The sequence below is a fragment of the Anser anser genome, assembly GCF_964211835.1.
Source record: "Anser anser genome assembly, chromosome: 13".
Classification (NCBI taxonomy): Eukaryota; Metazoa; Chordata; class Aves; order Anseriformes; family Anatidae; genus Anser; species Anser anser.
Window position 1 is genome coordinate 8,706,265 of NC_139734.1, and position 19,956 is coordinate 8,726,220.

Consider the following 19,956-nt stretch of genomic DNA (forward strand, 5'->3'; position numbering starts at 1 on the left):
GAAGTCACCTCCTGCCAAAACCTCTAGTTTAACTGGATCACAACCAAAGCTGTCCTCGCAGCCAAATCCTTTACTAGGAGAGCTTGAGGAAGCAGAACCACCCTACAGGCCTGTTTTCATTAGCAAGGTAGGCTTCTTCCCCTTTCCTTGGCAACTATTTCCAACGTAAGATCGCCATAGCACTGTGCTGAAGTAGCTACAGCCAAATTTCACACCTAGGAAAAGTAGAGGTGAGCCAAGGGGTCCAAGATCCGTGGCACTGAATGCATTCGCACGCCCGAAGGCTGCAGCACCTCCCTCCATCCTCTCCCCCCAAGCATCAGGAGGCACCAGCCCCTGCGGTCAGTCCAGCATCCATTTTTCAGTCCAGCGCAGTGCAGTAAGTTTGAGCTTGTAGCTGGGTGTGCTCTAGGCTGCACCCACGGGTGCCAGGGCTTGTGGCAGCTCTAAAAGGCACGTCCCTGTCGGTCAACTCAGCTTTAGCCTGTATCAAATTACCATCTACCATTCAACCACAGCAGTCACAGCCCCTACACCTTAGCTTCTCTGTGCCACGCACCACGCAAGACCATTCTATACCACAAAAACCCACGATGTGCCAGCCAGCAGCATTTTTAAATACTGGTCCTCTCCTGTTTACACGAGTAGGGTAAACAAGAAAAATCAGTTAATTTATTAGAGACGCAGATAAATTTTTACTTCCTGACTAAAAGAAGTTACTGGAGCCACACACCTAATGCTTTGTAAATTCACTTTTCAGGTTAAACACAAACCTCCTCATGGTCACACTATTGGTACCATAATCACTAGTTGTGCAACCAACACGACGACGGAGGATCTTTTCTTTTGAGTATGTGACTTACAACAGTGTAATCATCCCATTATTTCCGTATCCGTTGCATTTAGTTATTTTACTGGAACTCAAAAAGGACAAGAATTTGACATTAAGGAGCTGAAGTCTTCCAGATCTGATGAAAACAGCTGATGCTCAAAACTTTGTCAGACAAAAAAGCCAAATAACCACTGATAAAATATTATGTCTGCTTAAAACACCACCTTTTAAAATTATTTTTATAAGGACCATCGTGGTTACAATGGTACAATTTGAACAAAAATTTCCAATTACGTTTTATAGTCCACTTTTGTTTCGAGCTTGCATAAAGGTTCAGCTGGAAAACAGTCATTCCACACTTTTGTTAAGTGATGAGTAGTGTATTTCTTCCAGCAGCGTACCTTTACCTTTTACGTTGGCTTTTATGAGACACTTCACAGCACACCCTTAAATTCAAACAGCACAAAGTGGTGTCAAGTAAGATGTATTCTGGGGAGACCGCTTTTCTCTTTGCTTGACAATATAGAAAAAGCTCGAATTACTGAAATATAAACTACAACAGACTTAAGAGGGAATTTTCAGAGGCACAAAGAAAACATAAAGCACCCAATTTGCACAAAATTCTCATTGAGAAAACAATACTTAACTTCCCTTTGCAATTGTAAGCAGGTCATAGGAGGAGAACCAGAACACTGAAGAGAACTACTCTTAAATTTCCCTAGGGAGGTTGTGGTTAATGATTCAAAGAAATGTTACCAAATTGCACTGAAAATTGCACCTGGCACATACTGAATACTATTAAGCAGCCAAGCCCTGAATGTTGTATACACAAGTTACCTTCCAAGCATCTCCCTCTCCATGAAATACACCTGAGCTTCTCCGCGCACACCATGCCGCTGATTTTATAGATTTTTCTCAAAGCAACGGATCTCATTCTGCTCATAGACACTTCCTCAGACTGACTATTTAATCCAAACTATATGCACTTTTTTCTTTTGCAGTCACTAGATGTCTAGCAAATTGTAATTCTACAGTTTTGAAACCCATTTCACTGAACCAGAACAAGCTGGCACACAAACGACAGGGTAGCCAAAGGCTAACTCACTGACTCAAATATCTAAGCAGCTGTCAGGACTCACCAAATTTCTACAGGCATTTTGGTCCCCTGCAAAAGAAGAATGCACATTCAACAGTTCCCTTTCCACTCTCCAGCAACAGAAGGCAGCTGCCAGGTAGCATAAGGAGATAAAACATTTCAGCGTACAAACATTTTGTAGCTACCCAGAACTCCAGCTCCCTCAAAATATGAAGAGATTGCCGAATCCCCTTTGAGAAAAGTTATATTTCTCTAAAGAGTAAAGCAGCTAAGGACACAGAAGTAGGCAGCCTAACCCTCTACTCGATTTCCAGCAAGTTTCTCAGGAAGCCCATTTATCTAGCAGTCTAACATTTCCTAGAACCAGGCTGGTGATGGAATACTTTCCTTACCCGTGACAGATAGCACAGTCAACACAAGGGTTTCTGATCTCCATGTAATATTTGCTGAATACCTTCCATGTTGTTTGCTACAAGATGTCCTGGAAAATCTAAATGCACATACATTTCACCAGTAACCATTCAATTTATTGTTATAAAGCACTTTAGAGAACTTGGACACTACACAAACACACAAATGACTTGCCCTTTATGGATATGGTTCTTTTGAACCATATCTTCTCCTTCTCGAAGGATAGCATAAATGGATTGCCACTCACCACTGCAGTATACCTTTTTATTTAAAGCATTTTTTAAAGTGATATTGTAGCATATGTTATTAAAAAAGGCAACTTTATGTATCCTCTGTAGATCTTAGGACTAGTAGATAGTACTGTAATTTCTTGAGAATTTTCTGCTTAAATAAAAAGCCCATGAAGAAGCAAGAGGACTATCAAGACAGAAATAACGGACGGAATGAAGGAACGTACGAACTCCTTTCTCTTCAGCTGCCTCCCCACCTCAATCCCTCACAGGTTGCCTCTATCCAACCAAAGTGCTTATTTGGGTATCCTTGTCACCCATAACTGTTTTACCCAAACATGCCTACAGTGTTCTCCTTCTGAAAAAATACAAACACACCCAGTACACAAACAAATCAAAAGTTCAATTAATTGCCTGAGTTCAGTCGCAAAAGAGCCATACAGAGACACATGCAGCTTCCATGGAAGACAGCTCTGTGCTGGAGAACTACAGGAGATTTTGCCCTACTCTGCAGCTACGTCTTCTCCAGATAACAACAGGGTGCTGCAAAAGCCACCTTCTCTGCATACAGTCTCTTCACTGTTGAGGAAATCCTTGATGGTTTCACATGGTTAAGCATGCAGGGACAGGCATCTTGCAAGACTCAGCTACACAGAAAAACAACAACTATGAGATAATACTACCAGCGTCACCACAACAGGCCCTTGAATAATAGTTAAGGTCTTTTCACACCACTTCACAGTATCCAAGCATTTGCCTGAAACTGCAAGTACTAAACAAACTTTGGCAGCTTAAACAGTAACAGGCATACAAAGCTACAGAATTCTAAATCATGTACTTTACAGCTTCTCATCATCACAGTTACCTTAACCATTGCATCTAGTCTGTACCACGAAGCAGGCTCCCCAAAGGCCCTGTGGAAGCTCACTCATCTGTTTCGCCTTTGAACGCTGTTCAAACTGCATTTAGGAGATGGGTGGTCTCCATGTACCTCCATTCTCAAGGGACTCATTCAGAAAACGATCTTCCAAAACCAGGGTTTGCAGTGCTTCAGAAACAAGTACAAATGAAACCGTGCTGCATAATCAAAAGAGTAAGTTGTTATATCAGCATGAATAATTAAAAACGTGATGGAAAAAATATATAAATATTCAAACTCACACACCTGATGTCAAATTTTGCAGTCAGGGACTGCGACCTGAATTCAAAGTCATGGACAAACCAGCTGGATTGGTTTAGGGCCAGCCTGATGGCAACATCAGCCAGCCTCAGTTCTTTCCTTGTTAGCACTCAGTTTGGAATGCAGCCTGCAAGCACAGCCTAAGAGGCAGCTCCTTACCGAAGAGGCTCCCCACACCATTAGACTTCATCCACTTCAATTTTTCCGGAACACCTGAATGAAGCTACCCACAAAAGCCATGAAAGCGAAGGCCTAGGTACACTGGGTGTTTGTCATGTCCTATGGATCAGCTGTATCCCTATATAAAAATTGTAAAGATGATGAATTTGAGGGGGGTGGGTTTGCCATCTTTCACCAGTGACTGTATACCACTTGATACAGGTGTTGCCTTCCATATGACTCCAGCAACAACGATGGAGCAAGAAAATTAGGGAACACATCAGAAGGAAAGAGATAATACAGGCATTGGGGCTGAGGAGCACAGGGGGGATACAGGGCAAAAGCGCAGAAGAAACAGGTCAGCCTTAAGTACCCACAGAGCTGAAGAAAGCACCTAGATCAGAGGGGAGAATGCCACCACCAAAGCACAGACACATGCTTGAAAATAGACAGTCATTTACAAAACCATTCTGAGGTCAATAAATATATCACCTGCGCTTAAAATTCCTACGCCAACCTATACTGTAGTAGTACAAGCCTACGTGATGTGAAAGGTGTTTCCAAGCTCCCTAAGAGCAGGTGACCCTCCACAAGAACAAAGCCACCTGCCACTGCCCCACTGCAGAGCTGCTGCCTGGCTCAGGGACACAGCGCTGAGCGCCCTCCTGCTGCCCCACACAACGCCTGGTGCAGGCAGAGCTCCCTGGCAGCTTGAGTTCACGACTCACAAAATCCACAGAAAGACTGCAGGAAATTTGCTATTATGTTTTCAAGTGTGTATGGTATATGAAGGGCGGAGAAGGTACAATGCAACTATATAAAAAAACAAAACAAAAAACACATTTGGTGTCAGATGTTCCTCCCGATCCATTTCAGCTTTTGGAGTTAACAGAGAACAATAGTTTTCCACAATATCCTGGACACAACAAAATAAAACCAAAAAAAACAAAAAAAACAACACCAAAACAAACAAAAAATACCAACTAAAAAAAGACAAATCCAAAGCTCAAATATATTTTAGTGCAACCTATTTTAAGGTCTTATACCAAAAAACATCACCTATCACCATGCAGAGGACAGGAGACTATTTTAGAAAGGGGCGGTTCAGTAGGCAGTCCTGGCAGCCAAGAAATTGATTAGCCTGCTGCATCACAATTAAAAATAATTATCTATTTCATATCACTATTGTTCAAATGGTATTTAAACAACAACAACAACAGTCCTGTAGTTTTCAAGTTCTTCTGTGAAGAAATGAAAAAAAAAAGTTACAGTGAAATATTCCAGCCACGTATCCCTGCTGCCAGCCACGTACCAGCATTCGCAGTCCAGCCCCATGTCCCTACTCTGTCTGCTAGGTCAGGAGACCAGTTTGGCTAACAGCAGAACTGAACACGAAGCATCTTGAGAATGAGGAAATTCTGCTGACTATTAGCATTTTACAAACACCTGCTTTGCACAAGTACGAAAAATTAAATATTTTATTTCATTCCGCTTACAAAGAAATTTGAGGAACAAGTTTCAAGATTAATGAAGGCTTTAAAACTCTGACAAACTAAAGCTAACAACATCCAGAAGCTGGTTACACGTATTGTATTAAAAGACTGCCAAATTCTGGCTGACAGATTTCTCACCCTGTCTATTCCTGGACGCCTCCTCAGACAGGATTTTTCTTCAAGCACCCAAACAAATCAAGAGGGAAGCCACCTGCGATCATTTGCTCTTCCAGCAGAATCAGAAAAAAAATGAAAAGAGGGTGTTCTTCTCTAGTGCTAAGCAGCACTCTGTTCTTGGGCTACAGACCACTGTCCTCTGTAAATATCTGCTGGAAAGTCCACATCACAGCAAGCTGTTCAGTCCAACAATCACTCCAAGGTTTCCATTCTGAGCATCAGCATACATCCCCAGGAGAGGTGAACCGAAATTAGGAGAGGAACATTTACCCATCAAACAGCTTCAGTATCTTCTCCCAAGGCTCGGTTACTCCTTCCTTCACTCTGATGCTTCTTGGAACCGTAAGCTGGAAAAGAAAAAGTAACTTGCTCAGGCGCGTAGACACTGGTGGGACACCCAGCCTTTACTAGATGATGAACTATCAGCAGTAAATGTCAGTTCTATGATTCAGAGCTACGCAGCAGTAAAAGGGAAGGCCCCTACTGAAGTTGTGCCAATTCTCATCAAGAACATCACTGCACTTGCAAAGGGAATTGATGAATTTTCCCATTTCGTATTTCTCTTAGTTTCCTCTTGTCAGCTTTGTCAAGAGCTCCTGCTTCTTACCTCCATTTCTAGCACTGGCATAGTATGGACTAGAGAAGACCAATTTAATGTTAGCTGACATAAGCATTAAGCCCGTACCGGAAAGAGAGGTCACGCGGTGGGGCAGGTAAATCGACAGACTTAAAAATCAGCTCTTAGCTTTTAACTATATTTTGAAAACTTCGTATGTTTGAACCTAGAACACAATGTGACAATGAAAGAGACAATTTTCATTTCCAGTAGCAGTTTCTAAAACATTTATAGGAGTTCAGCAGATAACACTGTTTTCCCAAGGAGTAAGGAGTACAGACTCCCTAAACACTCTCCTTACAAACTGACGAGATTCACATTTCTTCTGGAAAGAACCCAAGCCTGAGCAATGGACTGGATATAAAGCCTGACCTAGCAGATGGCTAAACACTGCTGAGGGAAGTCATTCTCACGCTATTTTAGTTTAAACCTGCCTTTCCACCTTACTATTGAGAATGAAGTTTTAGACTGATGCAGCCCAATGAGAGGTTCAGCACCAAGAAATCACAGCGGAGGAGAGGAGGGAGGGAAGTATCCCTCCTTCATCCCACCCAACGCAGGCAGCGAGCTAGAACTACGATGCTTTGGATCCTTCCCCTCTGCAGCCTACCCCAACATCTCACGTGACCGAGCACTTCAGAGCAAAGAACAGCGGGACCTCGATACTGACTGCAGGCTGGCAAAAGGCTGGCGTGGACCACGCTGCGTGCCCTTAGCAAATGCAGCAGGATCCTCCAGCTGCTTAGGCACTGCTGCTAGATGCCCTGATCCCAGGGCGCTAGCTGCTCCTCCCTGCTGACACCTACCCCACGCTTCAGGTCACCTGAGACAAGCACTAGCCTGAAGGATTCCTACGTCATCATCACTGCTAAGACCAGCACTTTGGATAACACATGTCCTTTTGAGCTTACCTTGAGCAGTTTTATTTCTTAGCAGATAAAAAAAAAGGCAAGAAAACAACAGCCTAGCAATCTTCCTCCAACTCCCTCTCCTCCACATAATGAGATAAAATTTCTCACACTGCTCTGAGAGAACTATTACCAACGTGCCTGGCTAATCATCACGAACACATCCTCATTATTTATTAGCTGTTCACTCCCACTGTTGGTGACAAGACTGGCAATCTTGCCTCCCATGTGAGCCACTTCACCTTGTCAAAACAGAGTAAGAAGATACAGCACGTGGTTACACGCTTAGCTCTGAGCAATCCTCACCGAGTCTCAAATACATGTTTTGAGACTCACACGGCTCTGCCTCACTGGGAAGACACTGCAGGAGACTTTGGGTTTATTCGATGCTTGGAGAGGCATCTCTGCCACAGAGCACCAGTTTGCAGGGAGGGTTTTCCTGCACTGCACAGCTGACAACACTTCTAGAGGGAAGTGCATCTATTTGCAGATCACAGCCTGCCACTTCCAAAAACCACTGCTGCAAGGTGCAAACTACTGTAGTCACAAAATACCACTGTTCCTCCAGCAGCATACTGGCTTGCCTACAGTTTCCTATGGCAGTCGTTTAGCCAGAGGAAGAAAACAAGCAGCCATCCTTCATTCGCTTCAGGGCCACGCGCAAGCCACCACGAAGGCCACCCAGAGCCAGCTGCGCTGCCATGAGCTCAGGCAGGCTAGCCGAGCTCTCTCTGATCCCCAGCAGAAAGCTGCAGACCTCAGCTGTAACTGCCACCAGAACCAGGCAGGGGTGATCCTGCAACCATTTCCAACATACCAGGAGCATCACCACAAAGATGAGGCTACAGCTGCCTGAATGCCCATCAGCTGGGCTGCTACAGCAGGTGGCATGCAGCCACTTAGACCACGCCAGCCAGGAGGCGAATCTAAACCATGCCCACTCCTATGGCTTTTCACAGCAATGTGTTACCTACTGATGCAAAGATATTCGTACCAAGCAGCTTAAAGTCCACGCTGCCATCCTCAGTATGATGGGAATGCAGACACAGCAAAACGCAGACTGCTGTCTTCAAGCTGCACTACATTTGCAAACCATTTCAACCATTAGAAAGGACAGAAACACAAGGCTCTCAGCAGCGCTATCAGCTTCCTCCAGTGTTAAAACCCACGCTCCAGTTCTTCCACCAACAACCAAAGAGCTTCAGGAGCCAGCTAAAAGTTTTGAGAGTAACCTTCAAGGATTGGTGTGTTAAAACCCATAATTCTTCTGCACAACCGCCAAAATGATCACAAGAAAGACACAGGAGGAAAAAAAAAAAAGCCAGCTCAAAGAATATTCCTGTACACCAATGTCCTAGAGGACAACAAACAAAGCCACAGTCTAATCTTTAGGAAGCATTATAAATCCTTTCTTGTTAAAGCCCTCCACCAAAACTAGTGCAATAGTTCTCATTTCACAGGACCACAGAATATCTGAGCTGGAAGGGACCCACAAGGATCACAAAGTCCAACTCCTGGGTCCCCAAAGGGCCACCCCAAAATCAGACCCTGTGTCTGAGAGCGTTGTCCAAACACTTCTTGAACTCCAGCAGCTCGGTGCTGTAACCACTGCCCTGTGGAGCCTGTCCCAGTGCCCGACCACCCTCTGGGTGCAGAACCTTTCTCTAACACCCAGCCTGACCCTCCCCTGCCCAAGCTCCATGCCGTTCCCTCGGGTCCTGTCGCTGTCCCCAGAGAGCAGAGCTCAGCGCCTGCCCCTCCGCTCCCCTCGTGAGGGAGCTGCAGGCCGCCATGAGGCCTCCCCTCGGCCTGCTCTGCTCTGGGATGAACAAACCCAGGGACCTCAGCCATTCCTCATACATTTTGCCCTCCAGACCCTTCACCATCTTACCATCAATTTCCTCACTTCACCTCTGAAAAACCAATCCACCAAAGCCACAAACAACAAGGGCACGACTCCCTGCACGCCGCAGCCAGCCCACCACAGCTCCAAGGCCTTCCCTGCCATCAGCACATCGCACCTGACACACCGTGCCCGGTCTCACGACGGGCACAACGCGACAGCCTCCAGCAGCCGCCCGGTGCCCGGCGGGGAGCAGGGGACACGGGTCCTGCCTCCCGGTAGGAAATGGGGGAGCCATAACAGCCCCCCGCACCCCCGGGCGCTACTGCTGCCCTGACAGCTACCGGGCTGCGCAACCCAGCCCGGGTGTTGTCCGACGACCTCCCTGAGATTTCTCCCGTGTTCGGCTCCAGGAGAAAGGCCCTTTCAGTTTAAAAGAATAAAGAGGATTTTGAAACACTTAAAGTTAAGGCAGAACCTGGCTTCACCTCCCCGTTGCCACCACAGGGCCCAACTCCATCCCGCCCCCCAGCCAGCAGCCGGCCCGCGGCAGGCGCAGCCCCTGCCTGCACCCACGGGGGGACGCGGGGCTGGGGCAGCCCCGGGGCGCTCCGCCGCCGCCGCCCTGCCCCGTCCCCATCCCGCAGGCAGCGCCGCGACCCCCGCCCCTCACCTCCGCTCCGCCGAGCCCCGCCCCGGCCCCGGCCCCGGCCCCGGCCCCGGCCCCGGCCCCGGCCCCGCTCCGCTCCACCGCCCCCCGGCCCGCCCTGCCCGTTCCGGTCCCGCCCGTTCCGGCCTGCTCCGCGGCGCCATCTTGGGCCCGAGCCGGCACCTCGCGGGCGGGTGCCTCTTGTTCGTAAATCTTGTCAGAACTCCCCAGAAATAAGCGTCCGCTCTGCCCCCTCCTGCACTTCCCAGTGAGAGGGAGCAGGGACAAGCGCGTTTAAAGGAGCCTGAGGGACACGGAGGAGCTTCTTGACTTGAAGACCTAGGCTGGCACCTTCCTACAGCTAGAGAATACATCCTTATAAATGCTGGCTCCGTGTTACAATATATTTATAGGTGGTACTTGCCATGGTTTGGATTTAGGAGCAAAATAATGCTGGTAACACGCTGATGTTTTAGTTGTTTCCCCACTCAGGGAGGGGGAAGTGAATGAACGTCTTTGTGGCACTTAGCTGCCTGCTGAGTTAAACCTCCCGCTATCAACGCACTAAATATTTACATGATGTTAGCGGTTTGTGTGCTCAGGGGGCCCTCAGACCACTTGTGCCTTGGCACCAGCTCCCTGAGCTTGGTGGCTCTCAGTCTCAGTGTTTCTTTTGGTGTCAGGTCACCATTGTGGCCCCATCAGGAACAGGATCCAGCCTGTGCTCTGCACCCAGCAGCACGTCTGCGCCCAGGAATAAGCCAGACAGCCAAGGCAGCAGGGATGTAGAACAGGTATAACCCAGCGTGGCACAGATGACTTTTCTCTGCCTCAGTTTCCCAAAAGCTGAGGAAGAGGAAGAGAATGACAAAATCGTGAATGCTGGGAAAGTGTTTTGTGATGCCTGGAAGAAACAAACTGAAGGCATGCAATGTACTGCTACAGTGACAGCAGCCTGGATCAGAATCACCAGAGGCACTGGTTTGGGAAACAGCCTCTCTGCTAACACCCTGCCAATGGGCAGGTGTTAGACACCTCTGGAGCAGAGCAGCACAGAGCTGGCAGCTCCCATGCCCCTGGGGGGCTCCAGGGAAGGCTCTGTCTCCTGTCATTCCCCCTTGCTCCTGTCTCCAAAGGGAACAAGCCTGGAGGAGAAAAGACAATTTTAATGAGCTGATATAGTTGGGTTTTAGGACTGTTGCTTTTTGAGGCAGTGACTCGTGTCTCAGACCGGGATGTCAGATGCTGTGCTGTCCGCTCTGGTGGAATGCTCTGCAGCTTTCATGAGTGCTGTCACACAGCATGTCCTACATCCAGCAAACCTCTGCTTCCTCCTTCCTTTTAGGCATCGGAACAGGCTCCCCACAGAAGGGGGTCACAGCAACAAGCCTGCCAGACTTCAAGAATTGTTTAGACAATGCTCTAAGAAATATGGTCTGATTTTTGGGTGGCCTTGTGAGGAGCCAGAAGCTGGACTTGATGATCTTCGTGCAGGTTTTACAGACATTACCCCCCAGCCACTCACACTCACCCTCGGTGTGGTGGCATCCTTAACACCGCTAAGCTCTTTGGAGCAGCAGCTGGGGGGGGTTGTGTCGTGCACCCAGCACCTGGTACAAATCATTCCCAGGCAGAGTCCCTGGATTCTCATGTGATACAGATTTTAAACAGCCTTCCCCTATTGCAGCCGGCTACCAGATCCCACATCCCAGTCCCTCACCCGTCACGCCAGTCTGTCCGGGACCAGGCACGGGAACAGACGCTGGCAGCACTAGAGGGCAGCAATGGTGCAGCCAGGAGCAGCCCGGAGTCTGTGAACGGCCTCGAGCACCTGGCTGGCACTCCCTGCTGTCCACTCGGAGAAATTTTTAATTCTGTCTAGCTGCTCCGCAGGTCACAGCCCGTTGCATATCTCCCCTGAAGCACAGGACAGTCAGAAAACGGCCTGAGCCCCTGGAGGCTTCTTATCCTCTTCCCATGGAGACTGGCTTAAAACCCAGCTGATTTCTTCTCTGGGCCTGGAAGCACAGCTGATCCCCGCTGGGAGATATCCCAGAACAGCATAAAGACATGCTCAGGACACAGCAGAGTGACACAGATGTAATTGGAGCAAAAAACTTGTCCCAGGAACAGAAGTCCATGTGGCTGGAGGGTCTCCTGAAGCTCCTCGGGGTGAGTCCTCAGGACAGAGCAGATGTGTTTGCTTCTCTGAGGAATGTCTGCTCAGCCACTTCTCATCTGATGGCACGTGAAAAACCCTACATCCCTTATTCAAAGGCTTCCACCCAGTGCCCAGTGTCCTGGTACCTTCAGGCCTCCCATGGCACTCCAGGCGGGGGTGGGGGGTGAGGTGCAAAGAGGATGAATATCATGGTGGGGCTGGCAATGCTCATGTTTTAGGGATGTGGGAGAACAGACACTGGTTTTAGCATAACAACTGCCATACAAGATGGCATCGGCATCATGCCATGTATGTGAAAGTCCTTTAAAAGAAGAAGACCCTGCCACAAATCCTGAAGGGATGAACCCTGGATTTTTCTGATCTTCTGTGATTACACAGCTTGGCCAGGTTCCCCCAGTGATTAGTGGTGGGAAATGAACACCAGCTCCTCTAGCCTCAACTCCAGGCTGTGCTACTGGACACAGCCAGCCCCACCACATCCCTGTGCTATCCCACAGTGTGAGCAAGTTGTGGTACACCCAGTGTTCTCCTCTTTAGACATGCACTGGGCTGGTGCATGTTCTTGGCTGCCTCCAAGGGAGCTGAGGCTGCTGGATTTGGCTTTCCACCTTCTTCCACCCATGCTCGGTGCACTGGGGCTGATGGGGAGTAGCAGGCAGCCAACAGCTCCCTCCCTAGAGATGGCCAGCTTGGCAAGGGCAGCCATACCTGTGCTCTGCCCAGAGGCCCAGCACATGAGAAGGGCTCTCCTGCCCTGGTTGCTCTCCTGGTCTCTTTCTTATCCCCTTCTCACTTCTTCTCTGAGTTACTGACGCAGGCCTGTGGAAATCCATGTGGCCTACGGAGGAGGTCCTTGCTGTCAGAGCTCCTGAGAGCAGCCCTTTGTGGAGCTCCCTTGGGACTGACAGCCCCAGCAGGTGCCAGCTCGGCATTCCTCCTGCTGCTGGCTGCCCTCCTCTTGGACAGCTCCCACCCACAACTGCCTGCCCCCAGTGTGCCAGCAGACTCCTTGACAAGAGTCCTGAGGCAGGCTGAAAACCTCCCATCAGGGTGTTTCCAGGTGGGAAAAGAGATTTTTCCTTTAAATAGACTTCTCATTTATTCCCCCTGGAAATCAGAATTTGTTTTTTTTCACTTGCCTAGTATGCAAAAGGCCTGGGACAACCAGAGACAAATAGCACAGGGTGGTGAACCTTGGAAACCTCAGCAGAAAATAGACTTTCTGCAAAGCAATGGTCTCTGGGAGAGAGGAGCAGGGGTGTGGAACTAGGGACGAATGGAGAGGGGTCTGCTCCACGATGCCAGTGTCACGCTCTTCTTGACAGAGAGAAGCAATTCTGTGCTGACTGTCTGGGCAGCTCTATGGGGGAACTTCAGTAACAGAAACCCAGATTTGGAGGTAGTCACAGACAGATGCAGACACGCACAAACAATACACGTACCGAGGAGCCAGGGAAGGGAAAGGCAGGCAACTTCAACCCATTTTCCTGTCCATTGTTTTCTATGCTACTTGCCTGAGAGCTTCACCAGAAGAAAAATTCCTCTGTCTGAATGTGAAAGTCAGACCCATCATATGAAGGCAGTGACAGCCCCACAGTTGCCTGTTTTGTCCCCAGCGTGCTGGGAAAACACTTGTTTTAGGGAAACAGGAAGCCCTGAAATAGCAGAAGCTGGAAACACGTGGCTGGCTGGGGCCAACAGGGAGGTGAGGAGCAGGGCCGGGAGCACCCAGCATCCTGACACCCCCTGTGCAAGCAAGATTTGCTCCTCAGCATCATTTTGTGCCTTTTCCTCACCTGCCATTGCGCTATCCACCCTGTCCAAAACCCTGGTCCACAGCACTGGGACAAATTCCTGCCATGCTGTGAGCCACACTCGATCTGGAATCCCACCTGGAGAGCACACCCAGAGAGAGGCGCAGCCTCTCGCTGCTGCCTGCGGAACAGCAGCCTTTCTGCTGCTGCCTGTCTAATGCAGAGCTCAGCCGCACACATCCCCTGTGGTGGGGAGAAATGGAGACAATCCTCAGGAGAGAAACAACCAGCTGCTTAAGTGTCTCTGCAAGGGCATTGTTCAGGGACAGAGCTGCTGGCCCTGTGATGCAGGCAGAGCAGGAACCCCTTAGACATGTCCAAGCCACCCACACAGAGGAAAGAGTAGGTTCTCTGTACTATGCGAGGCTGCAGGGAGGCTGCTGCAGCACCTCCTGCTGCTTTATCCACGTGATATTTGTATGTGTCATCTATCAGCAATTTGACTCAACATTGATCTTCCAATTACTGACAGCCAGCGCACATTTGGGAGACAGAAGATGTCAAGGAACACATCCAAAGAAAGCAAGCTTCACAGCAAAACGTGAAAAGAGTTGAACTTTAAATTCTAAACATATCCTATAGAGGTAGGACAGACAGGACAAGAAAACTCAAGTGATACAGTGGGGAAAGAAGCACGTGGCTGGTCATCATACTAACAAAACCAATTAAAAGAATTACAAAAGAAAAGGTATTTCAGATACAAAGATCACTGCAAATAGTATGAAAAGGCTGCGCACCTCTGAGTGCAGAAAATCTGAGGTAAAGAATTTGCAGGTTTAGCTGGTGGGCTTGAATGCAGGCTTGGTGCCAGAGGGATGGTGACACAGGGCTGGATCATCCTGGTATTAGTTTAATTAGTTTAATTGTGAGGTTAATGTCATCTAAGCCAGCGGGGAACCTGAGCATGGATCAGCTGTGTTCTGTTCTCCCTCAATTTTGCCCTAACCTGAGCCAGTCTTTCCAATGTCAGACAAAGGGTTTTGGCAAGGGTGGAAATCAGGCTCCTGCCCCTGGTTCAGGGCTGGTTGACATTGCTGTTGGTAGGGAGTGCCGGAGGGCAGCTCCCAAAGAAGTAGGAGGAAGGGCGGCAGGAGAAAGCCAAGAGAGACAGGATAACCCTCCCGTGCCATTGTCCCATGCAACAGGTAAGCTTTGCCATTGAATGAAATTCCACTGGCCAAGAGACATGCGACACTTGTCCATTCCTTGTCTCCAGGGATGGCCAGCAGCCAACCCTTGTCCTTAGCAGAGCAGAACAATCCAGGGAAGTGACCTAGGGAGGTGAGGAGACAGGATGCTGTGCTGGCTGCCACTGCCTGTATTGTGCCTTTGGATACCCTGGGGACGAAGTCAGACCCCAGCCTGCTACAGACATCACTGCTCTGCAGTCTGTACAGACGGGCGCTGGAGACAGTACTGCACTGCTCACTGTGGGGATGAAGTTGTTCACTGAAGGAGTTCACATAGGGAAAGTCCTTCAGGCTCTGGTTGGAGCAGGGATGCAGCTCACAGGCTGTAAAGCATCCTGAAATATGGCCCAGGAGAGATTCACTGTTCATTGGCAAAAATCCTGCTGAAGGCTGATGTAGCTGGGAATGCCTCGGTCGGCTGTAAAGGATGCTGCAAGGTGACTGAGGAGAAGCATGCTCAGACTGGCTTTCTGAACACCTTGTGTTTGATAGAGACCTCACATTTCAGCTTTGCCAAATTCATCCTGTTCTTCCTTGCAAGTAGGAAGTTCCTGAACTCACCATGGCTGTTAAAGCCCCTAGCTTCTTGCCTTACCTGTAAGGGCCACTTTGCTGTGTTCTGCAGCCACGTTCCCTTCGCTCGCAGCGGAGATCTGAGCTGGTCAGCCTGAACTACAGCTCTCCTTGCAGCTCTGCTCCAACCAGCCTCCCTCCTTCGTGCCTTTCCCTCTAGCAGTTGGGCTGGCTGCTCTGGGGAATTTCCAGCACAATGGTGACCTGTGAAGTCCCTAGTTTCCTATGTCCTCACTGGATCCCTCCGTGGTTTCACATCCCTCCACGGCATCACTGCTAAAATCTGCTGTCTCCGAGGTGGAAGTTGTGGTCGAGGCCAGTAGAGAGATGATGGCCTAGTGTCTCTGGGCTACACCACCCCTTTCACTTCTGAGAAGGAAGCTTGTTTCTGAGGAGCTGGTGAAGCAGTCAAAGCCTATTCTTATTTTCCCCCTTGCCTAGGTGCAGGTTCCCACTGGAGGAGACAAAGCCACCCCATTTAACACAGAGGGGTGACCCCTGTCTGGGGTGGCCAAAGGCCACTGATGTTTTAAAAGAGAGATGGCTGGGTTCATTATGTCTGGAGGCGGGCAGGGTCACCATGCCAGTCTTCCCTTGGTCCTCAGAATTGACTTGCACCCCAGGAACTTGTATCTGGCTGTGATGATCGGGCACGGTGAGGGATGGTGGCTCCCTGCAGGTGAAGCCAGGGCCAAGGACAACAGCCCACAGGCAGGGAGGGGAGGGCAAGGCAGGGGCCTCGCGGCAGCAAAGACAAACTCATGTCATAAAAACATCACAGGATGGGCTGGGGAGGTGGAGAGCAATGAGCCGTGCTTTTGGGAGGGGAATTATGTGAAGTACAGGGAGATCTGCTTCCTGCCCTCCTGCACCTCTCCAGGAAAATAAAAAAAAAGCATGCTGAAAAATATGCTCTTACACCAGGACCTGAAACTGCCCCATATCTCCCTTTTCCATAAACATGGAAAGATCCCCCCAAAACATGCCAGAAGATTTGTCAGAAAAGAGAGGAAGCAGCAGGTATCATCCCTAGGGTTAGTTATCTCCCAAAATAGTTACAACATCTTGAGTCACCATAGCCAGCCCAACTGTCTGGAGGTCTAGATACTTCCCTCCCCACGAAGGATGTGGTTACTCTCTGAAACGCAGCGTGGTGCACAAGTCCCCAAGCCAGCAAGTGCACCCAGCCCTGGGCAGCACTGTGCAAACATCCTCGCTTGGCTGCTGGATGGGAGAGCACCTGCTGGGGCTGGCGGGGCTCAGAGCAGGACCACAGGCAGTCTGGAGAGGGTTGGAGAGCTCTGGTTATACGTGGATGAGGGAGACGTGTTGGCGGAATATTGAGTTTCTGATCCAAACTGAGGTCCATGTGAGATCCAAGTGAGGTCCCTCTCATTACTTGGTTTTAAGGCCAGCAAGAGCAGCAGATCTTCTCCTTGGTGTTTTCATGAAGAAATACCTCAGCATATGTTCCTCTCCCATGGCTGACATGGGCTAGCTACATGCAAAGAAGGAAATTCTGTCCATTAACCCGTAATTTATTTTGAAGAACAGTGGTAACTCCTTTTACCCTCCCCTGAGGTGGGGGAGATCTCTCCGTGTGGGAACAGCTTCATCAAGGAACATCGAGGCTGTGGTGGTCTGAGGAAGTACATCCTGCTCCATCAGCCTCCATACACAGACAGAAGGCCTGACATCTGCATGCCTGCCCTCCTCCCCTCAAACCTCAAGGGAGGCCACCATGCAACAAATCTTCCTGTGGATGGTAGGGATGGGAAAAGCGAGAGGGCCTGTGAGCACAAGGAGGCACAGGCAACATCTGCCCAGAGGTGGCTCCTGTGGTGGTAGCCACCAGGGAGGTTTCTGGATGCCCTCTGTGCTGCAAGGGAGGGAGGTGGCTGGTAGCCAGCCAGCCCACGTGTGGCCATGGGCCACCTCTTCTAAACCTCCACCTCCATCCCAACATAGCTGTTCGGGCCTCCAGGATGCCATCAGAACTGTTCCTCTGTTATCTTGCATCGCGGCTGGAGCTAAATGCCCCCAGCCTGGAGCTGGAGGGACTCAAAGACCCTGTGAAAAGACCAGAGACCGTATGAGACCTGCTGCTAGAGCAGCGCCTGCTCCACAGGTAAATAAACACTCCGTTCTCTGAAAAGGCTATGGTTGCAGCTGAGCTTGTAGGAAAAGGTGCAGGCAGGAGGCTGCGATTGCCTTGACTCTGGTTAGCCACTTCCCGTCCTTTGTCAGCCCTGCATGCGCTATTCTTTGCTTCTAAGAAAACGTGAACGTGGTTACCAGGCAGCAGACCGCACTGTAGCGAACACACACGGCTGGAAGCGGTGCCTGCCTTGCAGACACCCTGCCTAGGGCTGCATGTCCTCCCAGACGGCAGGGTGGGGGCTGCTGCTCACTTTCCCTGCCTCTGCTTCCTGTGCCCCGGCCTTACCGAGGAGGGCTGGAACACTCCCAGCACCCCAGGAAACCCCAGTTTGCACTTGGCTGTGCTGCCAGCCCCTATTTGCGCGGTGTGATCAACGAGGGGTCTCCCCTCTCCCCACCAGCATGGGCCCATCTCTCCCTGCTCGTGCCATAGGCTCCAGCCTCCCGGGCTGTTCCCTGCTCCTCCAGCACCCCGTATGCCCTGACAGCACCACGGGTGCGGGAGGCACCCTGAGCCCTGCAGAGGACCCTGCCCGCCGTGGGCTGGCTCAGCCTTACAGCGCGGGCTGCCAACCTGACTCAGGGGGCTGGATGGCCAGGAAACAACCAAGCCCTTCTCCTGGCGCACCCACAACAAACAACCCCTCTGGTGCGTCACGGTGTTATTTTGCTGCAGGGGTGTATTCAGAGCAGCAAATTTTGGGGGTTGAAAGTATTTACATACGCAGTCGCTTAGCAACGTTTGCAGCGGCCTCGCTATTGCGAAGCCAGCGAGCAGCAGCTGGGGCCGTGGCAGCGCATAGCGCAGGGTGCCCCAGCCGAGCGCCCAGCGCCACGGCTACCCGGTGGGAGACCACGCTATCAGCCAGGTTGGGGGCAAGGTTTTAAGAATACCCTTCCCACATGTGCACGTAACGCATGAGTGATACTCACAGGGAAAAGGGGACCGTGGGTGGAATAAATACCACACTCAGAGTAAGAGTGCAAGGGAGAAACTCCTGCACACAATGAATCAGAGGGGAAAAAAAGCGTCCCAAGTGACATCAAGGGGCACTGCCATCACCAGCCACCCACTACGTAGACAACATGAGCAATCTCGGCAGCTTCTGCTGCCCTGGCCCCTCTGATGTGGGATGAGTCTCGCTGCAGAGCAGGGTGCTTCACACCCCAGGACAGGAGCACAGGAACGCTGTCACGCAGCATCTCCACCTCCAGCCCCACAGCACTGCTGTCACCCCCCACCCTTTAGCTGCCCTTTGAGGGCTCAGGGGTCCATCCTGGGAGGCAGCTCTGCAGCCATGTCACACAGCATGGGAAAAGTGGTGTCAGAATTTGTCCCACGCGCAGCCTGCCCTTTGCCGGGCTCTGCTCAGACAGCTCAGAAGCCCTGCTGCTTCCTTGCCCAAGTGCTCGAGTTCACCGGATCAGCGTTTTGTCAGCAGACTTCTGGGACAGAATTAGCACCCAAGCTGACTGACTACATGACCAGTAGCCTCAACATCAGCGTATCACATAAACCAAGGGGTGAGGGGAGAAGCTAAATCTGTCTCGTTTCCTGCTCAGACAATTGCAACAGAGCTGCACATGTCCGTGCTTCACAAGGACGTCACAGGGAAGGAAGGGCAGCATCAACAGCTGAAGCAAGCAGCCTCCCCCCCCGCCCCCCCCAACCTCTCCCTGTGTTCCTCCCAGTCGTCATGCTGCTCAAAGGGCAGCTTCTGTGTGGGGGAAAATTCTGTGTAGGGGAAAACCCAAAGAAAGCATCAGCAGGGCCTCTCCCCTAGTGAGCAGGAGCTGCTAAGAGCAGTGTCTGTACACGGTGTTACCCACAGACATCTTCACCTTTCCGAACGTATTGGGAATAAACACACAGCTGCAAACCTGGCTCCACAGCAAGGAATCTTGTTCTCTTCTTGTTTCTTTAGGCCAGTCAAGAAATACTCCCTGTAATGTACTTTCAGGGTGGAATAGATGGCTCATCACCTCCAGCTCAACAGATGGAGATGGAACAGAGTGGATTCTGCCCGAGGCACTTTTCCTCCCCTCCAGCCAGCAAGGCCAAGGCCATGCAGCAGGGTACCTCCAGCCCTACTAGGGCAGTCAGGCTCTCTGCCAGCTCCTGAGACTTCTCCAGGGAGTCCCAAACTAAGAGACTAATATGTCCCACCCGGGCACTTCCCCAGGGGGTCACAAGTCAAGATGATTTGAGTCCTCAGGACACAGAGGACTGGGGCTCATTGCATAAGGCTCTGCTAAGGCCCCCCAGCAGAAGCTGGCTCCCTCCTTTGGTCTGTCCATCCACCACTGCTCAACAGAGTTCAGTGGACATCAGCAGAAGAGCACATCCACTAGCAGTCTAGCTTCCAGTGTCAGCCAGGTACAGACAACCTGAGCCCAGGCAAGGGCAGAGAGGATCACGGTGTCCCACTGGGGTCCCCCATCC

The 19,956-nt window shown here is 50.3% G+C and overlaps 1 protein-coding gene across 7 annotated transcripts in view; it reads right to left on the reverse strand.

Moving 5' to 3' along the window:
- Positions 1-9,705, reverse strand: part of LOC310880847 (H(+)/Cl(-) exchange transporter 5) — a 49,266-nt gene extending 39,561 nt beyond the window's left edge. For 2 of the 7 annotated variants that reach the window (XM_083797256.1, XM_083797262.1), the window contains exons 1-2: positions 9,619-9,705; positions 5,540-5,925 (exon numbers count right to left, since the gene is read on the reverse strand). Coding sequence is in view for 4 of the 7 variants with exons in the window: in XM_083797258.1 (XP_083653384.1) it covers positions 5,849-5,852 (4 nt within the window). In the remaining 3 variants the exon portion in view is untranslated. Of the gene's footprint in view, positions 1-5,539; positions 5,926-8,096; positions 8,967-9,123; positions 9,394-9,423; positions 9,459-9,618 lie in introns of those variants that run through there. The other 5 variants (XM_083797258.1, XM_083797260.1, XM_083797261.1 and 2 more) reach the window with 5 other exon arrangements.
- Between the last annotated feature and the right edge of the window lie 10,251 nt (positions 9,706-19,956).